Genomic DNA, 24130 nt, shown 5'->3' with positions numbered 1-24130 from the left:
TCCTGCTCCACTGCACTTTTTCATAATGCCAGGGATTGGACTTCAAAAGTAAGCAGGTGTTGAAGGAAAAAATAGCAAAGGCAAAGGAATCGCGTGCGTTCTTTCTGAAATATTGCCCAATTAAATGTTGGTATTGATGTAAAATACATTTGCAGTGAGGTACTTGGAATGACTTAGCAACACTTGCTTTGGAGAGCCTTGCCTCCAAGGTAGCACAAAATGTGAAACTAGCAATGGAAAATCACCGTGCCTTAAAAAAAAACAAAACAAAACTCAATTATTTCTTGCCCTAAGGAAGGGTGTGCCTGTCACTGGGTTGTGTAAGGGGAAGTGGGAACACTGTAATATTAACATTCATGATAAACTGCACAGTTAATCATCATCCAGCTAGTCCCTGATTTCTCTCTTTTTCATTTGGGAGTAGAGGGGTGGTGGTTAGGAGGGTTTGTCATTGGAGGGAAAGGGAAATTGAGTATTTAATGTGGCTTTCTTTATGACAAGGCACTAACATGACTCCCGTCTGTATTTAAATGCTGTCCCCAGGTTACGACTATGGCTATGTCTGCGTGGAGTTTTCACTCTTGGAAGAGGCCATCGGATGCATGGAAGCCAACCAGGTTGCTTTAAACTTCGGTCAATGCTGCTAGAAGATTTTTAAAATTTTTTTTGGTGGGGTGGTGGAAAGCCAATGAGGTTTTTTTTGAACCATTCAAAGGAAGATTTTTCTTGTATAATACACAACACTGTGGTTTAAATATTGTTTCCAGAAACTTGTAAAAGGCTTAGAAATGCCAGTGTGAAAGAGCCACTGGACACCAAATGGTCTGCCCTCCTCCCTAGCGTATGTTGGCACACTGGCTAGAGTCAGAGGCTGGTAGCTGACAGACTCCTAATGCAGGTTTTGGCCCTGATGCTTTTGTACTTACACCGAAATCCAGTCAGAAGGATCTCTGTTAGCATTAAATGCCTCCCCCAGTTGTGTGTGCACACACACATACACATGTGACTGTGGGTGAGGCCTCCGGTATGCAGCTCCGAGTCGCCTATGACTTGCACACTCCGCTTTCCCGTATGTCTCATGTGTGGGAGAGGTTCTTAATTGTGCGTCTCCCTCAGATCTAGCCTGTCCTTTGGCAAGCTGAAGCTGCAAACATGAGGACTACCCTACGTGCAGTTGCACCTGGTAAATCTGAACATTTCCAGCCCTTAAAAGTGCATAATGGCTTAAATCCCCAGTGCGTAAGTGCCCAAGGGGAGCCTTTGCTCTGACCTGGTATTTGAGGCTAGAGGTGTTGTCCACCATATGAGAACAAAATGCATGAAATATGTTAGGTAAAACATAGATTACCATCTTACATCACCCTCCCTGTACCTTGGAATTGCAGGTGATGGATCACTCAAGAAAAACGACTGAACGATTGATCCCTTTTCCTTCACTATATCCCTTAAGTCTCCTCTCTGCTGCCTTCTGCCTCCTAATTTGCTTGAGTGAGAATCTATATCAATTACCTAAAGCCTTTTTACCTGAATCCCAAGTCTTGCTGTCATGGGAGGAGAGTCATGAGTCAGATTCAGAGCTGTGCATCTGCAAAAATGTACTTACAGTTAATGAGTCTTCACAGCTGGGGTTTCAGAGGTCCTACTAAGCACTCACATTTACCTCTATTTTCAGTTGCAGAGGTATTGCAACTTAGAAAAATGTTTTACAGAAATAATTCTGTTGCTGGGAAAGAGCCTGGCACGTTCCCACTGGGGTGGTGGTGGTGGTGAGCCCAGAGAGACAAGGCTCCAGAATTAATTATTTTACCATCAGTGACTTTTATTTCCCCTGCAGTGTTGCTACAATTCCCAATTTATTTTGTTGTCACTGGGGAATCTGTAATTATGTATGACACTCCTTTTAACCAAATGCCTCTCCATATTCTCTCCCCAGTTCTACTCACATGAAATAACATCTCCCTATGTGAGAGCAATTCCCAAATTCCTGGGAATTTGGGAATTCCTCTGTTTCCTATTCTTGATGCCTGCTCTGCCCCTTCTCCCATTTAGAGCATCCCTATGTACTTGGACTGGTTTGACTTCATCAGATTTGGTCCATTGCTACAGCCAAGAGCCCATAAGCACCAGTCCTTAAACTGAACTGAATGCCTAGAGGTGCCCAGTAAACCACTGTACACACATGCACATGAGGAGGTCCTGGCTGGTGTTCAACTGCCACTTATGTTGACCCTCCCCAGCAACAGTTATAGCAGGCCTTCAGGCTGGATAATTTTTAACCGTGTTTCCCTTCCAACTTTCAGGCAGGGTGCTGCCAAGAAGCCCGCTAAGCAGAGGGGGTAATGGTCCCAGCCGTACATTCTAACTGGGCCATGTTAAAAACAGATAGGGTATGAAGTCTTCCAGTTTTCCTTCCTGCTACACATGGCTGTGCGTGTGTACAGAGGAAACCTGGAAGATGGAGTGGTTGGAGGGAATAATCTCCAAAGCCTGCATGTGCCAATCTTCACTATGTTTTAGTAGAGCTACAGTAGTTTGTAACTAGTAAAGTAAGAAATGTGCTTTTTGGGGTGACCCGTGCTATAATGAATTTGGTCAGGAGAGTTGTAACCTCTGGGTTGCCCCACATAGATTAATTTTTCTAATTTGCTCTTGATCGAACGTGAAAAAAAAGGCCTTCTAACTACTTAAATTAAAAAATAACTAAAAAAAAGAGAAGTAGTAAGATTTGTATTTGATATTTGACCTGCTGCAAGAGAAGGAGCTGACTTTTAAGTTCTCAGTAAAAACCAAATAGAGATATTCAGGAAGGACGTTATGCAATTCAGTTGTCCTTAGACAATGGATAGCCCATTCTAATATCTTCCAGGCTAGAGTTGTAAGATCATCTCCCGAGACTGAGAATTAATCTGCATCTTTACAAGCTGCAAAAACCAAAACCTGTGTTAGCCAAGACCTAGGCTGTTTGATAGTTCAGTTATTTTCAGAGAGGTATCAGCTATCCCTGTCAAATTCAGTCGCTTGTGAGAGCATAAATAGCAAAACAGTGTCAGCCCACAGTGACATCCTAGTCCCTCACTAGTCATCCTGCCTCTCTCTCAGTCATCTGTAGGCTGGGAATAAATAGCTTGTGCAGAGACAGCGTTTTTTGGTGCCGTTTAATGCCCGTTTAACTGCCCCTGCCTAAAGAACAATTTGCTACATCCCTATATTGCATAATTCCTACAATGTGAAATCCTCTTGTTTTACTCAGCACAGACCAGCACCCTTTTAAGATCATTCCCAGATTTGCTAACTACAGATTTACCAGGTCCAACTCCCTCCATTCAGTAAGTCTAGCATGTGTATGTGACCGCTGAGGTTTGAGGGGGCTTTCTGTTAAGTACATTGTGATAAGGAAACAGCCACCTTCCATGTTGCCCTCATTTTGTAGGAGAGTTTTATTCCACTTGTATTAATTGCTGCAACTAAAGTAACGAAAATGCCCCCTTTATTAATTGCTTTGCCTTGTTGATTGTTGCGTTGGCAATTTATTACAGCTCAAAGGTCCCGTCTAACGTACAGGAAACGTGACGGGTCACCGTTACTGCTGGCGCGGAGGTGTTGGGCGGCAGGTTCGGCTGAGCGAAGCGCCGGCTGCCGGCTCTCCTGCTGTCTTTGGGAGGCTCTTCGCCCTGGTAGGGCAGATGGGCTGTTGAGTTGTTTTGCAGAATCTGGGTGCAGCCCTTGTTGCAGCCCGATGGTTTTGATGCTCCTGTTGGTCTTTTGTTACGCGTTGGCTGTCATTCGACTTTTATGAGAAGATGCCTCTTTTCTGTCCGTGATGAGCTGCTTTTCCGTTGGGGAGAGGCACCTATTTTGAATGGAAAATGGGGGTTCTGTCTTGCTAAGTCACATGAATTCTCCTAAATAGTCTTCCCCTCCTTTATTCTCATTTTGGAAAGGTTGCAGTGTGGTGTGGTGTTTACTTACTGCGTTTTCTTTGCGTTCAGGCTTGATGTAGCCACTGGTGTAGTAGTGTTCCTGTCCGGGGGCACCGGCTTGGCTTCTTGGAGGCAACTTTGGGAATGCATCCCGTGGCTCTTGTTCTCCATATGCGTTGGGATCTCTTTGCGCTCCTCCTTCATCAGTCGAAGAAACACACATAAAAAGCATGTTATTGGGTGTCAGAAGATCAGGCAGGAAATTAAATACCCTTTGTGTACTGTCGCCTGTCATAAAGGCAGGTGAAGGAAGAGACATGGAGAGAGCCTGGCTCTGCTGCCTGGATATTTTACTGTTTTCACTGAGATAAAGCTGGTTGTTATACATATGGAAGCAGAAGGGGGTTTTTAAGCTTAGGAGTGAATGATTAGTCTTGACTGACTATGTAGTATTGTCTAAAAATCCTCTCAGGCCTCAGACTTAGCAACACTGGCAGCGTGAATATTTCCTAGCTTTTGTTGCTAGTAACTAACATCTTTGTAATCCTTTCCTCCTGTTTCTTAAGTCAGAGGGCAAAAATGGGAGAGCTATAGCATGAACTTTTAAAAATACATACTGTGTAAATTATTGTGGAGGTCTCAGGCGTGTGCTAGAGCGGTCCTTCCAAGGCTTGCGCTTGTGCCTTCCTGCGCTGAGGCCGGCACATACGAGAGAGCGGTTTCCCCTGCGGTGCTCTGCGGTCCTGGTTCAGCTTGCTGAGCACAGCGATGCCTCCATTCCCTGCTTCTTTCTTACTGGAGAGGGTAGGAGGGATTCTTGCTGGATTTTGTGGGTGCTTACTTTACTTGAGCACATCCTACCGCTGTGCAACTGGAGGCATCAGCTCTGCATTTCTCCTGCTCTGAGCCCATCCCCTTTTATCCATTCGCTGCAGTGCTTTTCTGCATTTGGTGTGAACATAGCTTCTCGTACAGATCAAACTTCGCAGGCTTTTTTTTCACTGTAGCTGTTTGTGTTAAAATCTGCGAGATGCTTTGACGAGCAGGCAAAGCCTAGGACTTTCTGTCCTGAAAACGTTTGCAGTAACCAGTCACAATTCGGTGTGGCTTCCCAGTTAAATACAAAGGAGCTTGTGGTTTTCCTGAGAATGCATCTGCGTTGGTGACCTGTAGCTGTGGAGTATTTATTGAAGCCTGTGGTGCAAGGAGTGTGTTGCAATTTGTAAGAGAAACTGTGTGTCCAGACGTAAAAAGTAATTTGTTTTCCTTTTGGTAGGATATGTCGAGTTGTGGAGTCTGGCATTTTTTTCTAGAATCTGCAAAATACACCCTGTAATGGAAGCTGACACCCGCCTCAGGTATATTTTCTTGGGCTATCTGGTATCCATCATCTACTCGCTTGACAATGTCACCCTACCTCTTTAGCTGTAACCTGCAGTTGAGGGTGGTGGTGACAATTGAGCGTGTCCACAAACACACTGAAATCCGTTTGTGTGTTAGGCTAAGAGTGCTGGAGATGGCCTTGCTTTTGACATGTCCTCCTTGGATTATCAGCTGACAGTATCTTCTGCTTTCCATGTTTTATATTAGGTGTGTGGATTTTGCTCAGGTTGTATCATGCAACTTCTTTACCCCTATTAAGCCTCTCCTGCTTTTGACCGTGTGGATTTCTAGAACTACCTTTTGGAGTCTTCCACTTTGAGTGTGTGTATAGAGAGGGGAGAGGGCCTGCATACCTTGGCAGTGTTTCTTCTATAAACATCCTAATGGTCTGGGAAGCATGCACGTTATGGAGTAATTTTTATGATCCAAGTGACCTGTGGAAAGCTCCCTTGTGGATTTCCAGGCAGCAGAGCTGATTTGGGTTTTTTTGTGTCTGATTCAGTGTGTGACCTTGTCATGAGCTCACCCTGGTCTTGCATCACTGAGGCCTGACATGTTGAGTCAATCATTTGTTCATTCCCACTTGTGTCTCACTAACCACTGCATTGTACCGTCATTTAATTGGAGCTGTAAGCCTCTCAGATCCGTACGGAAGTCTGCAGTGGGAGGCTCCAAGTGCTGGGCAGAGGCTTGCCTGTGAATAAGCAGTCGGATCTGCCTGTGATGACCCCTGACAGGGCTGGGTGCGTGGGTGTACGCGTGCATATCCTGCAGTGATGTTGTGATAAATGCACTGTCTGCCTTTCTGTTTGGAAGGACTGACTTAATCTCTGCATGCTATGGAGACTTTCCTTGTGCAGAGAAGGGTGTCTTTTGTTTTAAAATGTAACTGCCAAAAAAATCTGGTACTGAAAATACTTCTCTGGACCTTCTTCTATTCTGTCATCTCAACATCTTCTGTCATCTCAACTGTTCAAGCTGTGTGAATCCTCTTAGTCTGTCTTCTTTGGCACAGGAGGTCGTAAGAGATCTGCCAAAGACTTCACACACTCTTCCTTCAGCCAGTGGTAGCTGCCTGTCAACTGGCTTTTCTAGTCCTACTCAGATAACAAGCTTCTTGGCACCTCTGTCCTGCCTTGCCTCAGGAAGCAAACCAACCTAACCAAATTATTTTAAAATAAGTGGGCTTTTAACTGGAAGAGTTGTGAAGCTGCATCTTCTTGCTCTACTTGTGTGATCCTGGCTTGCTGTGTCCCTCTACCTCCCTGCTCTTATTCCAAAATCCTGTCCTCCCTTTTTCCTTCAGCCTCACCTTGCCCATGTGATGAGGATTGTATGCGTTTGCTGCTGCTGAACTGCTGCTCTGTAATGGGATTGTCTCCGAGGACAGCCTCTGGCTGAGCTGCTTGGGGCATGCAGCAGATGCATAAGCAGGACTTTCTTAGCATCTCTGGTTGCTGCTGGGGGCATATGGCCCAGCAGGGTTATCTCAGGACTCAAATATTGCTGTATATTGCAGAATTATCTATTCTGTGTGCTGAAGCTCACTTGGGCTGCTGTATAAATAGGTTGTTCTGAGTAAAGCATCCTTCTCTACCATTCTCCAAAATGAAACTGCTCTCCCTCTGGCCCCTGGGCATTTATGTTCTGGTTATAGGTTTGCTGGGGTTTTTGTGCCAGTTGACATTAACAAATCTGTGTGATGTTATATCTTGGAAATATCCCTTCTTTCCCTGTAGATCGCAAAATGCCTTGTTAAGCAAGTATTTCTCTGTTGAGATGATGCTCTGTTTACAATGTCAGGAGCCGGCAAGCATTAAGGAATAGTTGTGATTTCCTGAAATTTGTTTAAATAACTTGATCCATGAGTGTTGCCAGGATAAGTGTCCAGTCCTCTGCGGCTGTGGATATGAAGTGCAACGTGTACCATAGACAAGTCTGCTCTCTGCCCCTTCCATAGGGCTAAGGTTGGATTGCAGAGCACGCGTCGGCAGAGCCACACCTGAGAAATAGCTTTGTTTCAGTCGTCGTCAACACGCGAAGCGTTTTCCTGAGTGACGTGGCATCTGGCACACTCATCCTTTGAACTCGTTTGCGGGTGAGATTTTGCCTTGAGCTAGAAAGGGTTTGAAGTAGTTCTTGGATGCATACGCAGGGTACTGATGCTACCCGGTCTGCGTGGCATCAGGTCCTGTCTTCCTAACCTGTTAATGGAACAGTTGTGTGACAATGAGGAGATCATAGTCACAGATGCTACATATAGGTGTGTTTTGACCTTAAAGTGAAGAGCAATGTTTTACTGCTGGCTGCTCTTACTCACAGGTTGTATGCTTTTTATTGTGTATGCATTTGCGATCGGTTGATTTTCTGTGAAGATCTGTAGAAATTCTAAATAGATCCTTGTGTAACCATTTGGAAAGTGTTTATCATTGTAGCATCAAAGTGCAAAGAGTATGGTAAATCAGCCGTAGTACAGATAGCGTGTTGCCACAATTGATAGATTGTGTACGTGGTCAGAAGTTGATTTTAGATTAAGATGTAAAATCCCATGATCAAGCTCGTATATGAAAGTTAGTAGGACTCGTGCCACTAATTTGCTTTGATGCTTTTGAAGTCATCCTTTAAGCAGGCTGGTGACTAACAGAACTGCAGATGCACTATCAGAAATTCCCTCTGTACTCTTGCAAGTGGATGGTGCTGATGATATGACTGAAGTTACTTAAAGGAGACACAGAGGCAGTGAGAGGGAAATGTCTGTATGGATTCAGCTTAGGTGAATAAAGGCATCTCGGTGAGCACAGCATAACTTTCATTTCCACAGCAAGACCATTTTCTATCACAGTTATGCCATAACCGTTTGCACAAGACCTGTCATTGTGAAAGAGATGGCAGTCCTTCTCAGCCCAATTCCAGCAATGTCGAGGGAAATACCAGATATGTTTTACAAGCATATGAGCCAGATTATAGCACTAAGAGTCCATCTGGACTGTTTAGATAAGTGGGAGCACACCAAAATGTTCTTATCATTTTCACTTGAGTCGGTTTTGTAGCTTCAGCATCAGAACTGTTTGTTCATACTTCTATGCTGTCTTGGTGGTGATTGCTTTTTCTGTTCCTTGGTGCACTGTTGATACTGGATTGCTGGAACAGGAAGGTAAAAGGTTGAGTCTAGAGACTGAAAAAAAATGTCAAATTGTACATTCCCTGGGGTTAAGGAAGGCAGAAGCTCTGTTTCCTTCTCTTAGAAGAGCGGTGGTCAGACTGCTTTTCTGCAGAAACTTATTTTTTCTTGCATAACTATGGTTGTGATAGACAGTGAGAGCGAGCTGGCATTCTCTTCAGATGTGGATTTTGATCTGTTTTCTTCCCAGTTGAGTTTGTGTTGGACCTTTTTAATGTAAATCGTGGAAGTTTGGGTACCTTGAATTGGGGTACATTCAAAAAGAGTACCTTGAATTTTGCCATTTTTTGCTCAGGTTGTGAGAATTGCACAAGGAAGACGTTAAATTAAGATGTTTCAAGTTTGAAGATGCAAGATCAAAGCTATGGCAAGCAGTCAGCAACTTTTATTTGTGAATTTCTGTTTCCATTTGACCGTAACTGGGCTGTTAATATTCTTGACTGGAAATGAAACTTGATTACAGTGGAAAATGGGGGCTGACATGCCTGAGTGGGCTATTGTGTCATTATCCATCAATCACAGGCAACAAGAAAACGGGTATTTAACACAGAAGGACACACAGTTATTATCCACCCCATTCCCCTGCAAGCCACAGGGCACCTTCAAGACTCTTATTAAGAGCTTTAATACCCACAGAGATCACAAGAAACACTCTATGCTACGGGATCAGAGATCAGGAGCATTGCTGTCATTCTACATCTGTGCAGGACAAGAAAACACGTTAGGTGGAAGAGCACAGTGGGTGCTGGCAGACAACAGCCCTCTGCACTTCCCAGGCACAAAGTTCCCCTGATCCTCTCTCGTTTGAGAGGGGGAGAATTTCTTGCACCATATCTGGTGACCAGCATGTGTGAACGGGACAGCGATTGAGCAGTCCTCAGTACCACTGTGTGACCAGCTTTTTTGTCTTCAGCCATGCTTGTTCCCAGAAGAGGGCAATGGGGGGAAATCCTGAAGTCATTTTTGTACAAGGAGACACGGGAGGGAGGTGGGAAGTTGTTCCTGGCTTCTGCAGCAACAGAAGCTGTGCAGTGTACGGTTGGTTGTTGCAGTGGAGTGTCTGATGTAGTGTTCTGCCTTAAGGTTTCTTCTGCTCTGCTGTTGCACTGTGTGTATGCGTTGACAACTACCAGATGTTGCATCCGAGTGTCCTTCTGCATCTCCATCGCTTCAGGCCACCTGTGAGTTCAGTTAGTTACGTCTTCCACAGGATGAACAGACAGCTTCCAGAAGTAGATTCCCCAAAGGACAGTGGTCTATAATTAAGTGCATCATGTGATGAATTACGTTTTTAATGAGGGTCAGTGCTGTAAACATGAGATTTAAGTATGTATATCTCTGAAATGGTCCTCTTTAGAACAAGAAGAGGAAAGTAATTCTCTCCCGTTTTCATAGACAGCAGGGGAAATCTTAGTTTTTTTTGATGTACAATCCATGCCTTAGCAGGAAATTAGCAATATTCAGATGGGCTTCATGTACCAGATTTGGTACATGATTTGTACCAGGATGGCAGTAAATGCCCAAGCAAACGTTTGATGTACTTCTCCATCAAGGATCTCAGGAGCAGAGTTAACTGAGAAAGTAATTTTAAGTCCTCAGAATCCCAAGATGTGTTTTCATACACATAAAATCAGGTTGAGAAGTCTCACTAAGAAGCTGTCTCATGGTGCAAAGCTGTACATTAATGACATGATGACTAAGGTATTTTACTGTTTATAGTCCTAGGTTTTTGAAAGCCTGATTGATTCTTCCCAACTTGTGATATCACTGGAGAAGAGAGCTGTAGTCGTTTGTTTTTTTTTCCCCTCACAAGGTGTTCTTCTGTGCCTGGTCCATGTGAGATTGGTGTTTGTCCTCTACCACCGCCTGCTTCTCTGCCCATCACACTAACTGTTTTTCTTCCTTCTGGTGTGTAGTGGGTCAGTCATTAAACGTAAGACGTGAATTCCAAAATGTTTAATAGACACCTCTTAGTGATGGGCAGACGCTTGGTCATCTGATTCCAAGAGATGCTGAAAGCATCACCTCTCTGGTACTCCAGTGCCTGCTGCTGAGAGAGGAGCGGTGGCACATGGGGAGTGGCAGGCAGTACCTCTCTGTCTGCCCTCAGTCTGCAGCGATGTGCTGGGGCCTGGTCTCTGTACAAGGCTGCGTCTCACTGCCTGGCTTGATACATCCCCGGGTGTTAAGAGTCCCAGAAGAGGTTCAAGTGGCAATACCCGAGCCACTCACTACCGTGCTGCTTATGTGACATTTTAAGGAGATGTCGGTGCGTGCTGTTTGCCTTCCCAATGCCCTAGGGATTCAGGCAAGCTGGGGCACTTGTGACACAACAGGGAATCATGTTCTTTTCCTTCCTCAGTGTCAGGGTTATCGTAGGAACTGCTCTTCTGCACGCTCACCTCTGGCTAGAGTCCTCTCCTGAAGAGCGGAGGTCAGCTAGTGCAGGCTCGGAGCCTGGATATCCACACAGGAGAGTTGCTGCTTCTGCCTTTTGCACCCTGACAAGGCACTAAGCTCCTTTCTTCAGCAATTCTGGGAATTCGCCAGGAAGGAGGGATCTGGAATGCACCTCTGGATATTGTGCAGTGCGGTTGCCTGGATGAACCTCTTAAACCTGAGTGCTCTGGTAAAGGAGGAGCTGCTGGGTCCTGTGGGGAGCTGTGACAGCCGCTAGTGTTACGTTTCACCCGAGCCAGGCTGGCAGGAGAAACTAATTTCCTTCCAAAGGGCTCAGATAGCTCTATTCTCACACTGTGCCAGGTTTCCTGGGCAAATACTGACCAAAGAAGTTACAGCAGCCATTTCCCAAATCAGCTCCTAAGAAGAGCTCTCTTAAGAGGCAGCACCTTTTCAGATGTCGCAGTCGGTACAGGTGCCAGCCTGATGATGTGCCGGCTGCCCCGTGGCTCCGTCCAGGTGTGACTGTTAAGGACCTGGATTTAGCTTTTGGACAGGCTGCCTCAAGGTCATGGTGATGTGCAGGGAATCGTCGTCGAGACGGCACCGGTAAGTGTTACGCTGCTGGTGCGTTTCCCCTGGCAGCTGGCTGGGTTCTTTCTTTTACCATTTTGGAGTCAGCACCCATTTTGCCATTAACTGAGAATTTGGGGATGTTGAGAAATGAAGTCTCCAAGGACAAAACCCTCTTTTCATCCAGCGCTGATCCCTCTTCCCAGGGTTTTTGGGTCTTTTCCTTGCAGCAGAGAGGCTGTCCTGCAGGGAGCTTGCCTGAGCGCTGGCTGCAGAGAAAGCTTTGCTAGTGAAGGCTCCGAGTGCTTAATTCAGTGGGTGCAGAAGTGAGTTTGGAGGGGAAGCCTTGGAATTGTGCTCTCCCCCATTTGCAGTTGGCATGTTCTTAGTGAAGGTTTGCTGCTGCACAGAAATCCTCTGGTCGAGCTGTGTTGGAATCGGTGTGTAATCCCACGGTGACATGCTCCAGTAGAAGAACGTGCTTTTGTTTGGGTGTGGGATCTTTAAGTGCTTAATCAAATACGCTGAATTGTCTAGGAATAAATTTACCTCTTTAAGGCAGAGCTTTCCAGCCTGACTTTTTTCCAGCATGATTTTGCATTGGGATTGCTCTTTAGTGTTTTGATATTGTGCTTCAAATCTATGAGTAAGGAGCTGGGCCTTTCCTCATTGTTCTCCCAGCTTCCTTATGGCCATTGCTAATTGTAAGGTACCCCTGGGGGAAATGCACAGGAAGGTCCTGGGGTGGATTAGTGCATTGTGCTAATGTGCTTAATCTTTATATTGTTTAACAGCATTATGGGATGAGATGACCTTTGGGGAAGAAGGTGGCCATATAATAAAGTATTGAGAAATATGTCCAGGCACTGGAGCAGCATTTTGGAGAGAGAAGGGAAATCCCTGTGTTGGGATCAAAGGGAGCCTTTGAAATAGTTGTTGTTCAAACACAGTGTCCAGGCAGTAGACTGTGATGAATCAGAAAAGCAGTATCGATGAGGCAGAACTTCTCTAGAGCCACCTATGAATAATGATACTCAGTATACTAAACATTGAAATGCTCTTAATTTTTTATAGTTTTACGTATACTTTTCAAATAGAGGATTCAAGCTGATTCATACTTTTTTGGGCATGGGAACAAGTGTTTGATACGTATGACCTTCTTAGCTTTCCCCGTAATAAGTCCTTAACCATTGTTTCTTCTCTTTAGCTGTGGAATGGGAGCGCAGCCAGGAACACCAGAGCACAGAACTTGTCCCCCTTGGAGCTGTTATCTTCTGACGCCCCCAGACCCTCACTACATGAACTCTGGAAATCCTATTCTGACCTCTTTGTACTGTGTAGGAAAGGCTTTCATTTTAAAATTTCCACATTTGTCCAGTGATCCTATAATGCTGATCTGCAAAGATGCCCTCTCGAGAGGCGTGAGGGAAGCTGGAGGTTAGAATTAGCTGCGCAGGGAGACGTTAGAGCTTTCAGTGGCAGGTAAAAGGTCCACTTTGCTTCACTGGATCAAAGAAAACATTCAGATGTGTTGAAATCTCCTTAAAGGGTGAAATGCAGAAGCCATTCATATCATCTACCACCCAAAGCTGGCCCTAGAGCATGTGAAGTCCTAGTCCCATCGTGTGTTTTCTCAAGCTGCGACACGTCGCTGTTATCCTTCCGGGAGCTGTAATTGGGAGCTTGCGTGCACCGACTGTTTTGGTGGTGTTCTCAGAGCAGGACTGAGTCTGCTGACAAGTGAAGCAAATGCTGTGTTTAAAAGATAAGCACTTTGAGAGTCCTAACTTGGAAGTCAACTGGAGTTCAGAATTCAGGCAATAAAATGTAGAGACCTGGCATAGTCTGAAAGGCAATTTCTGTGTATGTTTGCGGAAAGGATGTCAGTGAGGGGAGACGAGTTGTAGAAAGATACTGGGACTTGCTTAAAAAGAGTATGGCTGGTATCCAGGGAATTCAGAAATCGTAGGAAGAAAACTGGAGGTGTCTCAGCAGGCTGGATGGGGCATTTGTGGAAATAAGGTACTTAAAGGCTGCAGACTGGCACCTTCTGCTAAAGGACAAAGGACCTGGATAAGCAGGCAGAAAGGGAGGTCTGAGGAGGGCTGTCTGGCAGCAAGTGTAAACTTGTGCGTCACGGTGCAAGTGGGTAATGGGATTTGTATGAAAGGATTTTGAAAAAGAGGCACTGAGTGCTATCTGAGATAAAATAATCCTTATATAGCATCTTAATCTGTTATATTTAGCTACTACATCTTTAGGACTTCTGCAAGTTATCCTCCTAATGCCTCCGTTCTGTGTTAGTGCCAATTTTGTTTAACGTGCCCATCAGTGGTATGCCTGAAGTTATGTTGGCTTAACTCAAGATTGATGATGACATCTTTGGGCTCTCAGCCTCAGGCCTCCTCTGACCGTGAAGGCCATGAGCCCTGAGCATGCCATGCTGGTTGGCACCAGATCGCTGTTGAAACAAATGTCTTACTGCTAAATGGTTCGAAGTGATGCCACGTGCTCTTGAGCTCCAAGCACCGCTGATGTTCAGGAACCAAACATCATCCTTTCCAGGTGACCACTAACACAACTATTGTGCAAGATTCATCTCAGTGTTAGTCTTGATAAAGACCTGTAAAAATAATATGCAGCAAGGTTGTTTGGATCCACACAGTGATATAGCCATTCCCTTGGGAATGACACTGCTTGTCAGATCATCCTTTCCCCTGTATGTCTTGAATCTTTTGCCTTGGCTGTCAGCTACTGTGCAGTAGAATACTGGACACTGATAGACCAGGCCAATAAAAAGAAGTCCCTGAGCTACAAATGGTTAGGGAGCTGGAAAAGGGGTTTGAGAGCCTTGGGGTAGGTCCCACTACACTAGGAATTTGCTTGTAGTTCCTGTTCCTGTAGCAAATGCCAGATTGCTGCAATACCCTGCAGCAGGCTGGATTGCTCTTGTTTCTTCATCTCTCCATGTCGCACTCTGTTTTCTAAATGTTTAACTACAGATGGATTGTGGTTTGTGGGTTCACAGCTTTTCTCAGCTGCTTTTTGTCAAAGGTAAGCAGATGTACTGCCTGTTGCTCTGTGGAGTTGAGTCCCTTGTACAGCAGCTGCCAGGAAGCTCAGAGATAAAAACTTCAGCATATGGAAAAATCGGGATGAGAAGCCAGTTTCTGTGGCTGAAATGATCTTGTTTCGAAATATATCCAGCTGGTCTCTTAATCTCCCAGGTGTCTTGGTGTTGTCCCTCAGCGCTGTCCCAGGAAGCTGCTGGCTCCAGAATTCCATGAGCAGCTGGGGATGTGTGGGTTAGAAGGACCTTTGCTCTTTGACCCTGTCTGCCTGCTTTATCTGAAGATGAATACCTTAAGGGAGAGAGCCTTGTGCTCTCCCTGCTAGCTTCCCTCCAGCCTCTGTACAGAGACGAGAACCATGCCAGTGAAATAGGATGCAACTACGTAAATTGCATTGTGTTGTGGTTGTTAAATTTGCATTTATAATCCATACTCGAATAGGAGAAAAACCTGAAAGCAGTCTGATTTGCGGTTACAATTCGGTAACACGACTTCTGCTGTCAGCTGCTTGTCTCCCCTGTGCCGTGCCGTGCCGTCCAGTGCGTTTGGAGGCCAGGACTGGAAAATAACCCTAGGATGGTGAGAGCTCGCTGTTTTAGGAAGTGCTGCTGGGATTGTGTGCTCCCTCTGCATTCCCAGGCTGCCTCCTGGGGTACTCTTGGAGGCTCCCCAAGGCAATAAACACTAATCATTAATTGGTTTAAATAATTTTTGAATGATGGATGTGTAATGATTTTTGAATAACCATCCTAATTATAGTAAATATGCATGAGGGCTGAATTAACATCATGTAAACAAGGTTAATTCTGGTATTTTAATGTGACTGTTTTGCTGCGCTGCCCATAAGCATTCTTTTGTCATAATCCTTGTATGCAATTTTATATCTGTTTGCAAATGGTATTTTCAGTTCATTTTTAACATGTGGAACTATGTCCGTCTTCTGACTTGGTTATTACTCAGCAAGAACAGTATCAGAACCTTTCAGTTCACAGCACGGATATCTTCCATGTAATTAAACTATGAACAATACAAGGAAATAATTAGCTGAAGTGGTGTTTGGTTTTGTGCACAAGCCAGGCGCTGGAGATCTGAATACGGTTTGCTTGTGGTGCAGGCACCTTCGTTGAGGAGTGTGGGGACAGTGCTTCCTGCGCTCTCTTGGTTGCCCCTCTGTGGGTGGAGCCAAGGAGAAAACTTCGGCTTGTTAATCTTTGTGGATTTGGGGGCTCCAGACCTGGGCCTTGGTTCTGTTCCAAAAACGATCTGTGTCACTCCAGGTAAAGCTGAGGCTCACAATTGCTATTCCACCAAGTCAGGTACCCATGGTCTTTCTTGTGACAGTGGCACGCGGTTACCATCCCCCTGGAAGGGCTGGAGCACGCTTCCTCCACAGCAATCCACAAGCAGTGCTGGTTGCTACATCCACATCTCCGTGCAGTTTTGCAGCCTCTATGGTAGCTGCTGAAGCATGACCCATGGGGTGGAATACTTGGAGAGCTGTCAGCTCATTGTTATGAGGCTTCAAAGTGAGATTTTACTGAAGTTTTTAGCGTTTGGCCAAATTCAGTTAAAGCAGAAGTCTGATTTTATTTGAGGGAGTGTGCCATGCTCCAAAAGCTCTCCACATTTCAGATTTTTTAGGTCACTCTTGGATGCTCTAAATTATTTTCAGAGAAACAGCAAAAACTTTGACATCGATGATTTGTACTCTTCTGTCATCTCGGTCTTGGAGAGCATAGAGATAGTTTTTTGGCAAGTTCTTCCCCTCCTCAACCCTCAGTCATCGTCATTAGAAGGCTGTCAACGAGCATGAAAACTACCAGCATGCCAACTGTAAATGCTGATTGACAGAATAGCGGCTGACGTGGGTAACTGGTGCCCTGCCTGACCTGCACTAGTCTGTCTCCTGGCCCTGTCAGCGGCTGCGTTGCTCCCCTCGGAAGCGTGATCAAAGCGATCTGTGCTCGCGTACCTGCGCTACTCGGTAACACACACGACTTCTGCCCGTGTGAGCTCTGTCCGGAGCGGGAGGTGAATGTCCTCCCTTGCTAAAGCAGTGTGATTGCAAAGAGCTTGAGCCCTTGTGCGCGGGCATTATGTGTGTTAGGATGCGGTCTGTGTTTTTCGTACAGTTGGGGTTACCTTTGCCGCTTGGGTCCTATTGATATTCTTCTAATGCTTCTGGCTTAACTGCCTTTGGTGGCAAAGAGCTTGGAAGCTGCTCTAGTAAAACCGGAGTTTCGCTGCTGAAGCCTTGTGCCCAGCTGATGTGCGGTCTCCAAAGTGCTTTTGGAAGGATTTCATCACCTGTGGATGTCATGGCTAAGGAATTTTCCCTTTTTCTTTCCCTCTCTTAAAGTAAGTGGTTCTTGTGGGTTTTGGCCCCGTTCAGTGAAGGGCTTCGAGACACTGCTACTTGCTGTGTGTGCTTTCTCCACACAGGCTTTACGGTTTTGTGGCGTCGCTCTCTAGAACCACCTCACAATGGGATTGCTCAGTTGATCAGTCTGTTGACAGCAATATTTACATGCTAGGCCGTCGGCTGTTATTCCAGATAATGCAGATTTTGTAGTTGCTTTAGGTGATATGGCTTGTACTGAACTGTATCACTTAGACTAGAATCCAGTATTGCATCTTCAACAGCCCTCTAAGTGAAAAAACATGTATCACTGTGTGTGAGAGATACCGAACAGTAGCATAAAATGTTCCTCCCAGCAATAAAGTCCTGATGCTCTGGTTCGATGAATGTGGCAATTCAGAAAAACAACAGTAGAATCTGCTCGTGCCCTGGGAAATCTCAGCATTTCCATGACTGAGAGCTCGGTGTTCTAGCACGGCAGAGCTGTGCTGCCTTTTAAACCCTTCATTGGTGAGTCAACTGTGTGTTTACTGCTAGTTTTGAGGGGGAGGTTCTTGACTGGGAGGACCAGAGAGACATTTTTGTAGCATACTGATTTAGAAAGAAAAGGCCAAGCAGCTGAGAAGTCCAGGGTGTTGAAAATCCACAAGGAGAATTAATGGGGATAGTGCAGGTGAGTCGGTGAGAGAGGTCCAGGATAAAACGCATAAATATCGAAGAGATTCTTGCGGACTGGGTACCAGACAGTACGTGTGGCATAGCTTGGGCTTACCTTTTTATCTTCCCCCTGGCACTGTTCCCTGAAACTCTCAGAAAATCTTCGTGATTTCACAAAGATCTACTCAATTGAAAGTGGTGAACTGAAAATGAGAGTATTATCCAAAACATTTTGCAAAGAAAAGGAAGAAGATATTGATGAAAAAGAGTAGGCAGTGACAGGGACTAGAGGAAATAAAGGTTCTGAAAATACTTGGGGTGGAATCTAGTAACAAAATGGGGGAATGAGGAATTTAAAGTCACTGAATGCTGACAATGTTTGTCCTAAACGAAGGACTCATTTTGGTGTGTTAAATGATGATTGCAACCTTGAAAATGACTTTTATCAAGAAGAAATCAGTAAGAGAGAGCTTGTTGAAAAAGTGAGCAGGCAATCAGCAGGGTGTTGGGGAAATTAAGGAATAATTATGCAAGTGACACTTTCTGCAGTCTCCGAGAACTGAATTTGCAGTAGAGACCAGCACCACCTGCACTTAAAAAACATTTTCCATGTAATCAAAAATAATCTTAAGGCTTTCTGGCAAGTTTTATCCTCAAGGGCTGGTAAAAGGATGAAGCTGTAAGATGGATTGCCCTACCGGAGGAAGTGTCCTCAAAGCCAGTTGTCCTTGTTTCCCCAGCTCATAGGCAGGGCTGCACCTGCCTACTGAGGAGCTGCTGTTTCCAAAGAGTTTCCTGGGCTCACGGAGCGGCCGCAGCTCTGCTCGTGAGGATGTGCACCCTGCCTTCTCTCCCCCCCGTGCCCGGTGGGTCCTGAGGCAGGCGCAGGCGTTTCTAGCCTGCTTTCCTGGCACTGCCCGTCTCTTCAGTGGGTGATGTGATGGGTGCCCTGCCTGGGAGAGGGAGCATGTCCATCTCAAGAGGGACCAACAGTCCCAGTGGGACAGCCTTGATTTCCACTTCCCTGTCTTTCTCACTTCTGTTTCCTCACATGCCTTAAAGAAGGTGCAAACCTTCTCCCAGATGTGTAAAGTAGGCAATACTCCATGCTGCGTCTGAGGTTGCAGCACTGTGCTCTGGGTGCACGTGCCAGCCATCCGTAAGGTCTAGAAATGGCTCCGCTTTCTGGAAAGGCAACAGCAAGTCCACACTGGAAAGCAGTGCTTGAACAGCTGGATGGCAGAAAGGAAACCCCTGAAGTGTTCAACACATATAGGCCTGGTAGGAAAGGACAACCATGGTCCCTAACAGGCAGGCTGCCGAGAGGGGAGGTGGTGGAACCTGACCTTACAAGGCAGTGTCTTTGGTCTCCAACTTTCTCTGCTGTGTTTTTTCATAGAGGTTAAAGATTGTTGTTGCACTGTCACTGAGCAATTCCCTCCCATGAACTCTTCCCTCCTACTTTACATATTCCCTAGGATCTCCCTCATGTTCTGCACAGCAATTTATGCATGGGGGTATCATGACTTTTGAATAATAACTCTGGGAACTTGTTTTCTCATGTTCGTGGTTTGCTCTGGGGCTTTGTGTGACTAGGCTACTGGGTCAGAGTACCTGGAAAACTTCTGACTCACCAGAGGTCCCCAAAATAGCTTGGGGATGTTTACAGCTCCCTGACATCAGTCTGTACGATCCAGCAATGGGCCAGAAGAGCAGTTGCTCTCCTGGGATTTGGGAGACCTGGGTCTGAGTCTCATTGTTGTCACCGAGTCTCATATTGTGGTACTGGGAAATTACAGACTGGGTGGTCTGGCAGTGCCTCCAGTGACATGAGATGTCTCATGGCTCTGTGCATTTGCACCATCAGCCTGCAATCCTGCATGCCCAGGCATGATCTGTTGTCCACAGCAGATGAGAGCCACCAGGAATCCTTGCTGCTCTTCTTTTACGGGCTGCTCCAGGCAGGAGCTGGGAGATTTGCACCTACAACTTCATTTCACCCTTACATCATCTGCATTTCGACAAAGCTTGTGGATTTGTTGGGTTCCTGCCAGCTCTCCGGAGGGTCATGCGTGGAGCTGAGAGTAGTGTGTCTTTGTAGGCAGTGGAGCTCCTCTGCTGCTGCTGCTGTACCGGTGCTCGAGGCCAGCCTCACCAAGCACTGGCTGCAGAGCAGCAGTTCTGCTGGCTGTGGAGCCAGTGGCCTTGCCACGTGCTGGCATACTTCTCCGAAGGAAAGCCAGGGTTTCATGAGTGACATGAAGACTAACTCAAGTATGAAAATGCTCACACCTCAGTGGCATTTTTCCTTGTATTCCTTCTCAAGTAGCTGCCTTGAGGTGGTGGCTGGCCTGAAGGAGGCTGTCCAGCTGCCCCTTTCCAGCATGAGGACAAAGCAGGTTAAAGCAGTTTCCCTCTTGTGCTCTGGTTACTCTGTCTCTGCTGTTCTGGGAGGTAGCAAAGCCTCTTCTGCCTAGTTCCTCTGGAGCTAACATGCAGCTTTGTAGCCCCGTGCTAGAGCAGGGCACAGGCAGTTTCCCTTCCACTTCCGTGGCAAAGCTCCAGCTGACTGAACAGTGAAACTTTCTCCCCCCTTCACCCTGTTTCACTTGCGAGACCTTTAGGAACCAGAGCTTTAAGCCCTTTCTTTGCCTCTGAGTAATCTTCCTGTGCTGGGCACATTCGTCATTTACCCCCTTGTCTCAACAGGGAACTCTTTCGATCGGTGGCAAAGAAGTGACCCTTGAGTACACTCCGTGCCCAGAGTTTTGGCGCTGCAAACGTGTAAGTATGCGATCAGAGAGCTGTGTTGTGCTTCCCCTGCTGGCTCTCACGGCAGTGGCAGCAGAGACGAGTGTTAGATATTTGCTCAGTGGCTGGAGATTCTTAAGAGTAATACCTGTCCTGAAGCTCTTGCCTCTTCTAAACTTCTGTGATTTTCCCTACTGTGTTTTTGGTACCACCTATGAGTGCATGGTGCAGGTACAGGTAGCAAGTGTTTTATGCACAGAGCAGTTTCGTCTCCGTGCAGTGGTTCCCTTTTAACATGGGGAAAATACTGTATGGACCCTTTCTCTGCAAAAACCAAAGTGAGACAGTGATTCTGCCACCCAGAATGGAACAGGCTTTCACTCTGGTTCATGTGTGTGAACACAAGTGTCTTCACTGCCCAGGTAACCAGAGTTTTCACCAGTGTAGCAGTGCACACTACCCCTCTGTCTCACGCAGGAACCTGTGATCTAGGTTTGAGTGTAGTAAGTGCAGCAGGGAAGGAAGTGTGGAAGTGAGTCCAAGTCCAGAGAGCAAATAGCACAGACAGGAACTGGCCCATTTCTGGGGAGGCACAGTTGCCTGAGGGTCAGTTTTGTTCCCATGCCTTTCCCACGTTTAGGAAGGCACTTTTGGCTGCAGTAGGCTGGGGAGGAGTGCTAGAGCAAAGGGCAGGGCTGTTGCCTGCATTCCCACTGACTGCAGACCAAGAGGTTGCGGCAGGGCAGGAAGGAATCAGTTCTAGTTAGACTCCCACCTTGACCATTGGATCACACTGGGCTACAAAGACCCTCATCCAGGCTAATTGGGTGCGCTGACTGCCAGCAGAGTTGTTGCTCGGTACCTTGCCTGTGCTTGCAATGCTCCGGAGATCAAGTAGAGACAGAAGTTTCAGGTAGTGGTTTCACAACAGCTCTCAGTGCAAAGAGAAATAGCTGGAGTGTATGTCCCTACTGTTGCTGTGTGTAAGCATGGCCTTGAAAGAGCTCCCTTGTGCCCCAGAGCATTTGCAGGGCTTCAATTAGAGGAAAAAAATAGCATGAAAGGGAAGCAATGCATTTACAAAGAGCTTGAAGAGGAAGTTAGGAATGCTGTGTTCAGAGAGAGCTATGAAGACGGGGCACTTGGCTCTTTCCACGGTGGCTCTGGGTGGGATAACCATCCGAGGCTGTACATCTTTACCTCTCGGTTAGCAGACACCTCTTCATTGACTCTCCCTGTGCAGCAGATTACATCACGATCTACAGTTTAGCTCAGATAAGGACTTTGTAACTGCTTTAGGAGTGAGTTGAGGTTAGGGAATACAAAGATAACTTTGGATCCTTTGAAACAACAGGGTGGCTAGCCATATGGTGCCTAGCGTGGAGATTTTTGGTCCAGCATCACTTGAGAGGGAGAAGGGTCCTGTCTCAAGGACCAGCGAAGTACCTCCACGGTGTGAACAAATCTGTGCTCAGAAGTTATGTGAAAATCCTGTTCCCAAGGCCATCCCGGTTGTGAGCCACGTGAGCATTTCCCTCCCATTCCAGTCAAGGTTCCTGCTGCCATCACCCATCCTGTCTTCCAGACTCTCACTGTAACTTTTCCATGGCTGTTACTCTCTGAAAGCACTGCAGAGTCTGGCTTTCTGGGGTAGGTTGTACCCACTGCCTTCAAAACATGACTCCCTCATGCTGTCCGTCTTCCATTGCAGTGTAAGGTGTGTACTGTGGGCTACAGATCTTCCTGCTCCTATTGCAAGCTCCCAAGAGATGGTGAGTATATCTGGTCCCCTGTGCTTGGCTGATGATAAGTTTCATCTGCCCTGACAAGTAAGTTTCTCTTCTGGCTTCCCTGTGGCACCCCTCTTTGTGCACTAGCTGAGCACTGTGTAGGAGGATTATTAGTTTTGCTTCATTTAGACCCTTTTCCCTGTCCACACTAAAGATGCTACATGCGGATGCGTTGCTACCAGGTTCTCTGTTCTTGTGAGGCTTGGTGGAGAGGTGTCTTACTGCACAAAGCCTTGCCTTCCTATTGCTTTGCGCATTGTCCTTCATCCATGGAGTTACAGTTTGTGTGTCCTCCAGGACTGTGAGCTAGTACTGCTGGCCGTAGGTGAGATGGCTTCCCCTCAACCCACCTTCCTTGGGAGATGCAGCTGCATGTTTTTAGTGTTATTCTTTTGAGGCTCTCAGATTAGAGGTGAATCCAGGATTTGAACTGCTGAACTCACCTTGCTGACTGTAAGAAGTGCATGGAAAGGAGTTCTGCTCCTCCAGGAGCTTCTCCTCACCCCACCAGCACCTCTGCTTTTTGGGGTGGGACGGCACAAGAGCCAAAACACTCTCCCTTGAGGAACTGATTTATTTGGGACGATCAGGTATTCCAGGCACTCTGTAAGCTTTAACTCTGTGTCTTTGAGCAGACTTCTGATGTTTTGCATTTCTTACCTGCATACCTGAGGCAGAAGGGCATTAAAATAACTGCTCATGCAAAGCTCTATTTATTGAAACACTGTCTCCCTCGTTGTGCTTTCCTCGTGCTGTGGCTCCTCCATCAACGTTATGAAGGCAAAATTCGCATAGCTGGCCCAACACAACTGTGGATTGTAATAAAACTGCCGAGGAGCAAATTAAACAGAGCCTTTAAGATGCTGCGAAGACAGATTGTGCTGCATGCTTCTTACTGACCTGGTTTTCATAGAATCATAGAGTCTTTGGGTTGGAAGGGACCTTTAAAGGTCATCTAGTCCAACCCCCCTGCAGTGAGCAGGGACATTCAACTAGATCAGGTTGCTCAGAGCCCCATCCAGCCTGACCTGGAATGTTTCTAGGTATTGTTGATTGTGAGAGTGTGTGTAATAAGGTAACCTCCCTATGACTGTCATTTAATTGCTGGGTGAAACAAAAACAACTCTCTAGGCATATACAGGCATTACTGCAGCTTTGCGTGAGTTCTTGCGTGCGTTGTGACTGATGGTCTTGAAATGGATTTTAATATGCCTCTCTTACAGGGAGCAGAGCAGGCCCAGAGTCCAGAGGTGGTTCTGAGGGAGAGGATGCATCAGCTGAGCAAGAATTCAGTAAGAGAATTGCTCTCCCCATCTCTGGGGTCATGCTCATGTCTGTGTGATTTGCACGGGCAGTTTCCACAGCTGCATGTGCAGACTGGTTTCATACACAAATTTTACATGAGGTTCTGCTCACGAAGTGTAGCCAAAGCTCTGCACGCTGCAAACTGCGGACAAATTAATACAGGCCTGTCCAACATGAGCTGTGCTGACAGCCAAGCAAGTCGGTGTGCGGCTTTCCCAATATTTACGTGCAAAATGGTCCTCTGCTCTGCCATGCTGCCCACTGCCCAAACAGACAAGAGCGGGGAGGTGCTCTGGGGGACATTAAAGAGCGAAGCTTTGCTGTGCCAAGTCTTGCACTCTCAGGGCTGGTGGTGTCTGACCTTGCAGCCCCACAGCTTTGGCTTCCCTTTCCAACAGGTTTAGAAGCTCAGGTAGGGTTCTCTTTTGAAGTGAAGCCAGATGCTTCAGAGGCCTTCAAGCACCGAAACTGGATGGGGTTGAACTCTTTATTGCATAGCTAGGCTGGGGGGCAGGGCATTACCACATAATATCTGCTTCATCTTTGGTAAATAGGCACCTGGTAAAAATCAGTGATTGTGTTACGATGCCTTTCACTTATTGACCGTAGGGGTCTGCAGCCATTTTCCTCTAGCATGGAGATAGGGTGACAGTTAGTAGTTGATATTGCTCCGCTAGTTGATAGTTGAACACCACTATGGGTACCTGTACCAAAGCATAGTAAGGATACCACTGCCATGT

At 46.3% G+C, this 24130-nt stretch overlaps 1 protein-coding gene across 1 annotated transcript in view; it reads left to right on the top strand.

The window, feature by feature from the left end:
• Positions 1–24130, top strand: part of RBM6 (RNA binding motif protein 6) — a 54135-nt gene that overhangs the window by 17479 nt on the left and 12526 nt on the right. Inside the window, exons 5-8 of the mRNA XM_010293426.1 lie at positions 544–617; positions 20254–20328; positions 22007–22067; positions 23309–23377. Of these exons, the coding sequence (XP_010291728.1) occupies positions 544–617; positions 20254–20328; positions 22007–22067; positions 23309–23377 (279 nt within the window). The remainder of the gene's footprint in view (positions 1–543; positions 618–20253; positions 20329–22006; positions 22068–23308; positions 23378–24130) is intronic.

The sequence above is a fragment of the Phaethon lepturus genome, unplaced genomic scaffold (genome assembly GCF_000687285.1).
Source record: "Phaethon lepturus isolate BGI_N335 unplaced genomic scaffold, ASM68728v1 scaffold8378, whole genome shotgun sequence".
Lineage (NCBI taxonomy): Eukaryota > Metazoa > Chordata > Aves > Phaethontiformes > Phaethontidae > Phaethon > Phaethon lepturus.
Note: the sequence above shows the minus strand (reverse complement) of the source record. Positions and strands in the feature narration are given on the sequence as shown.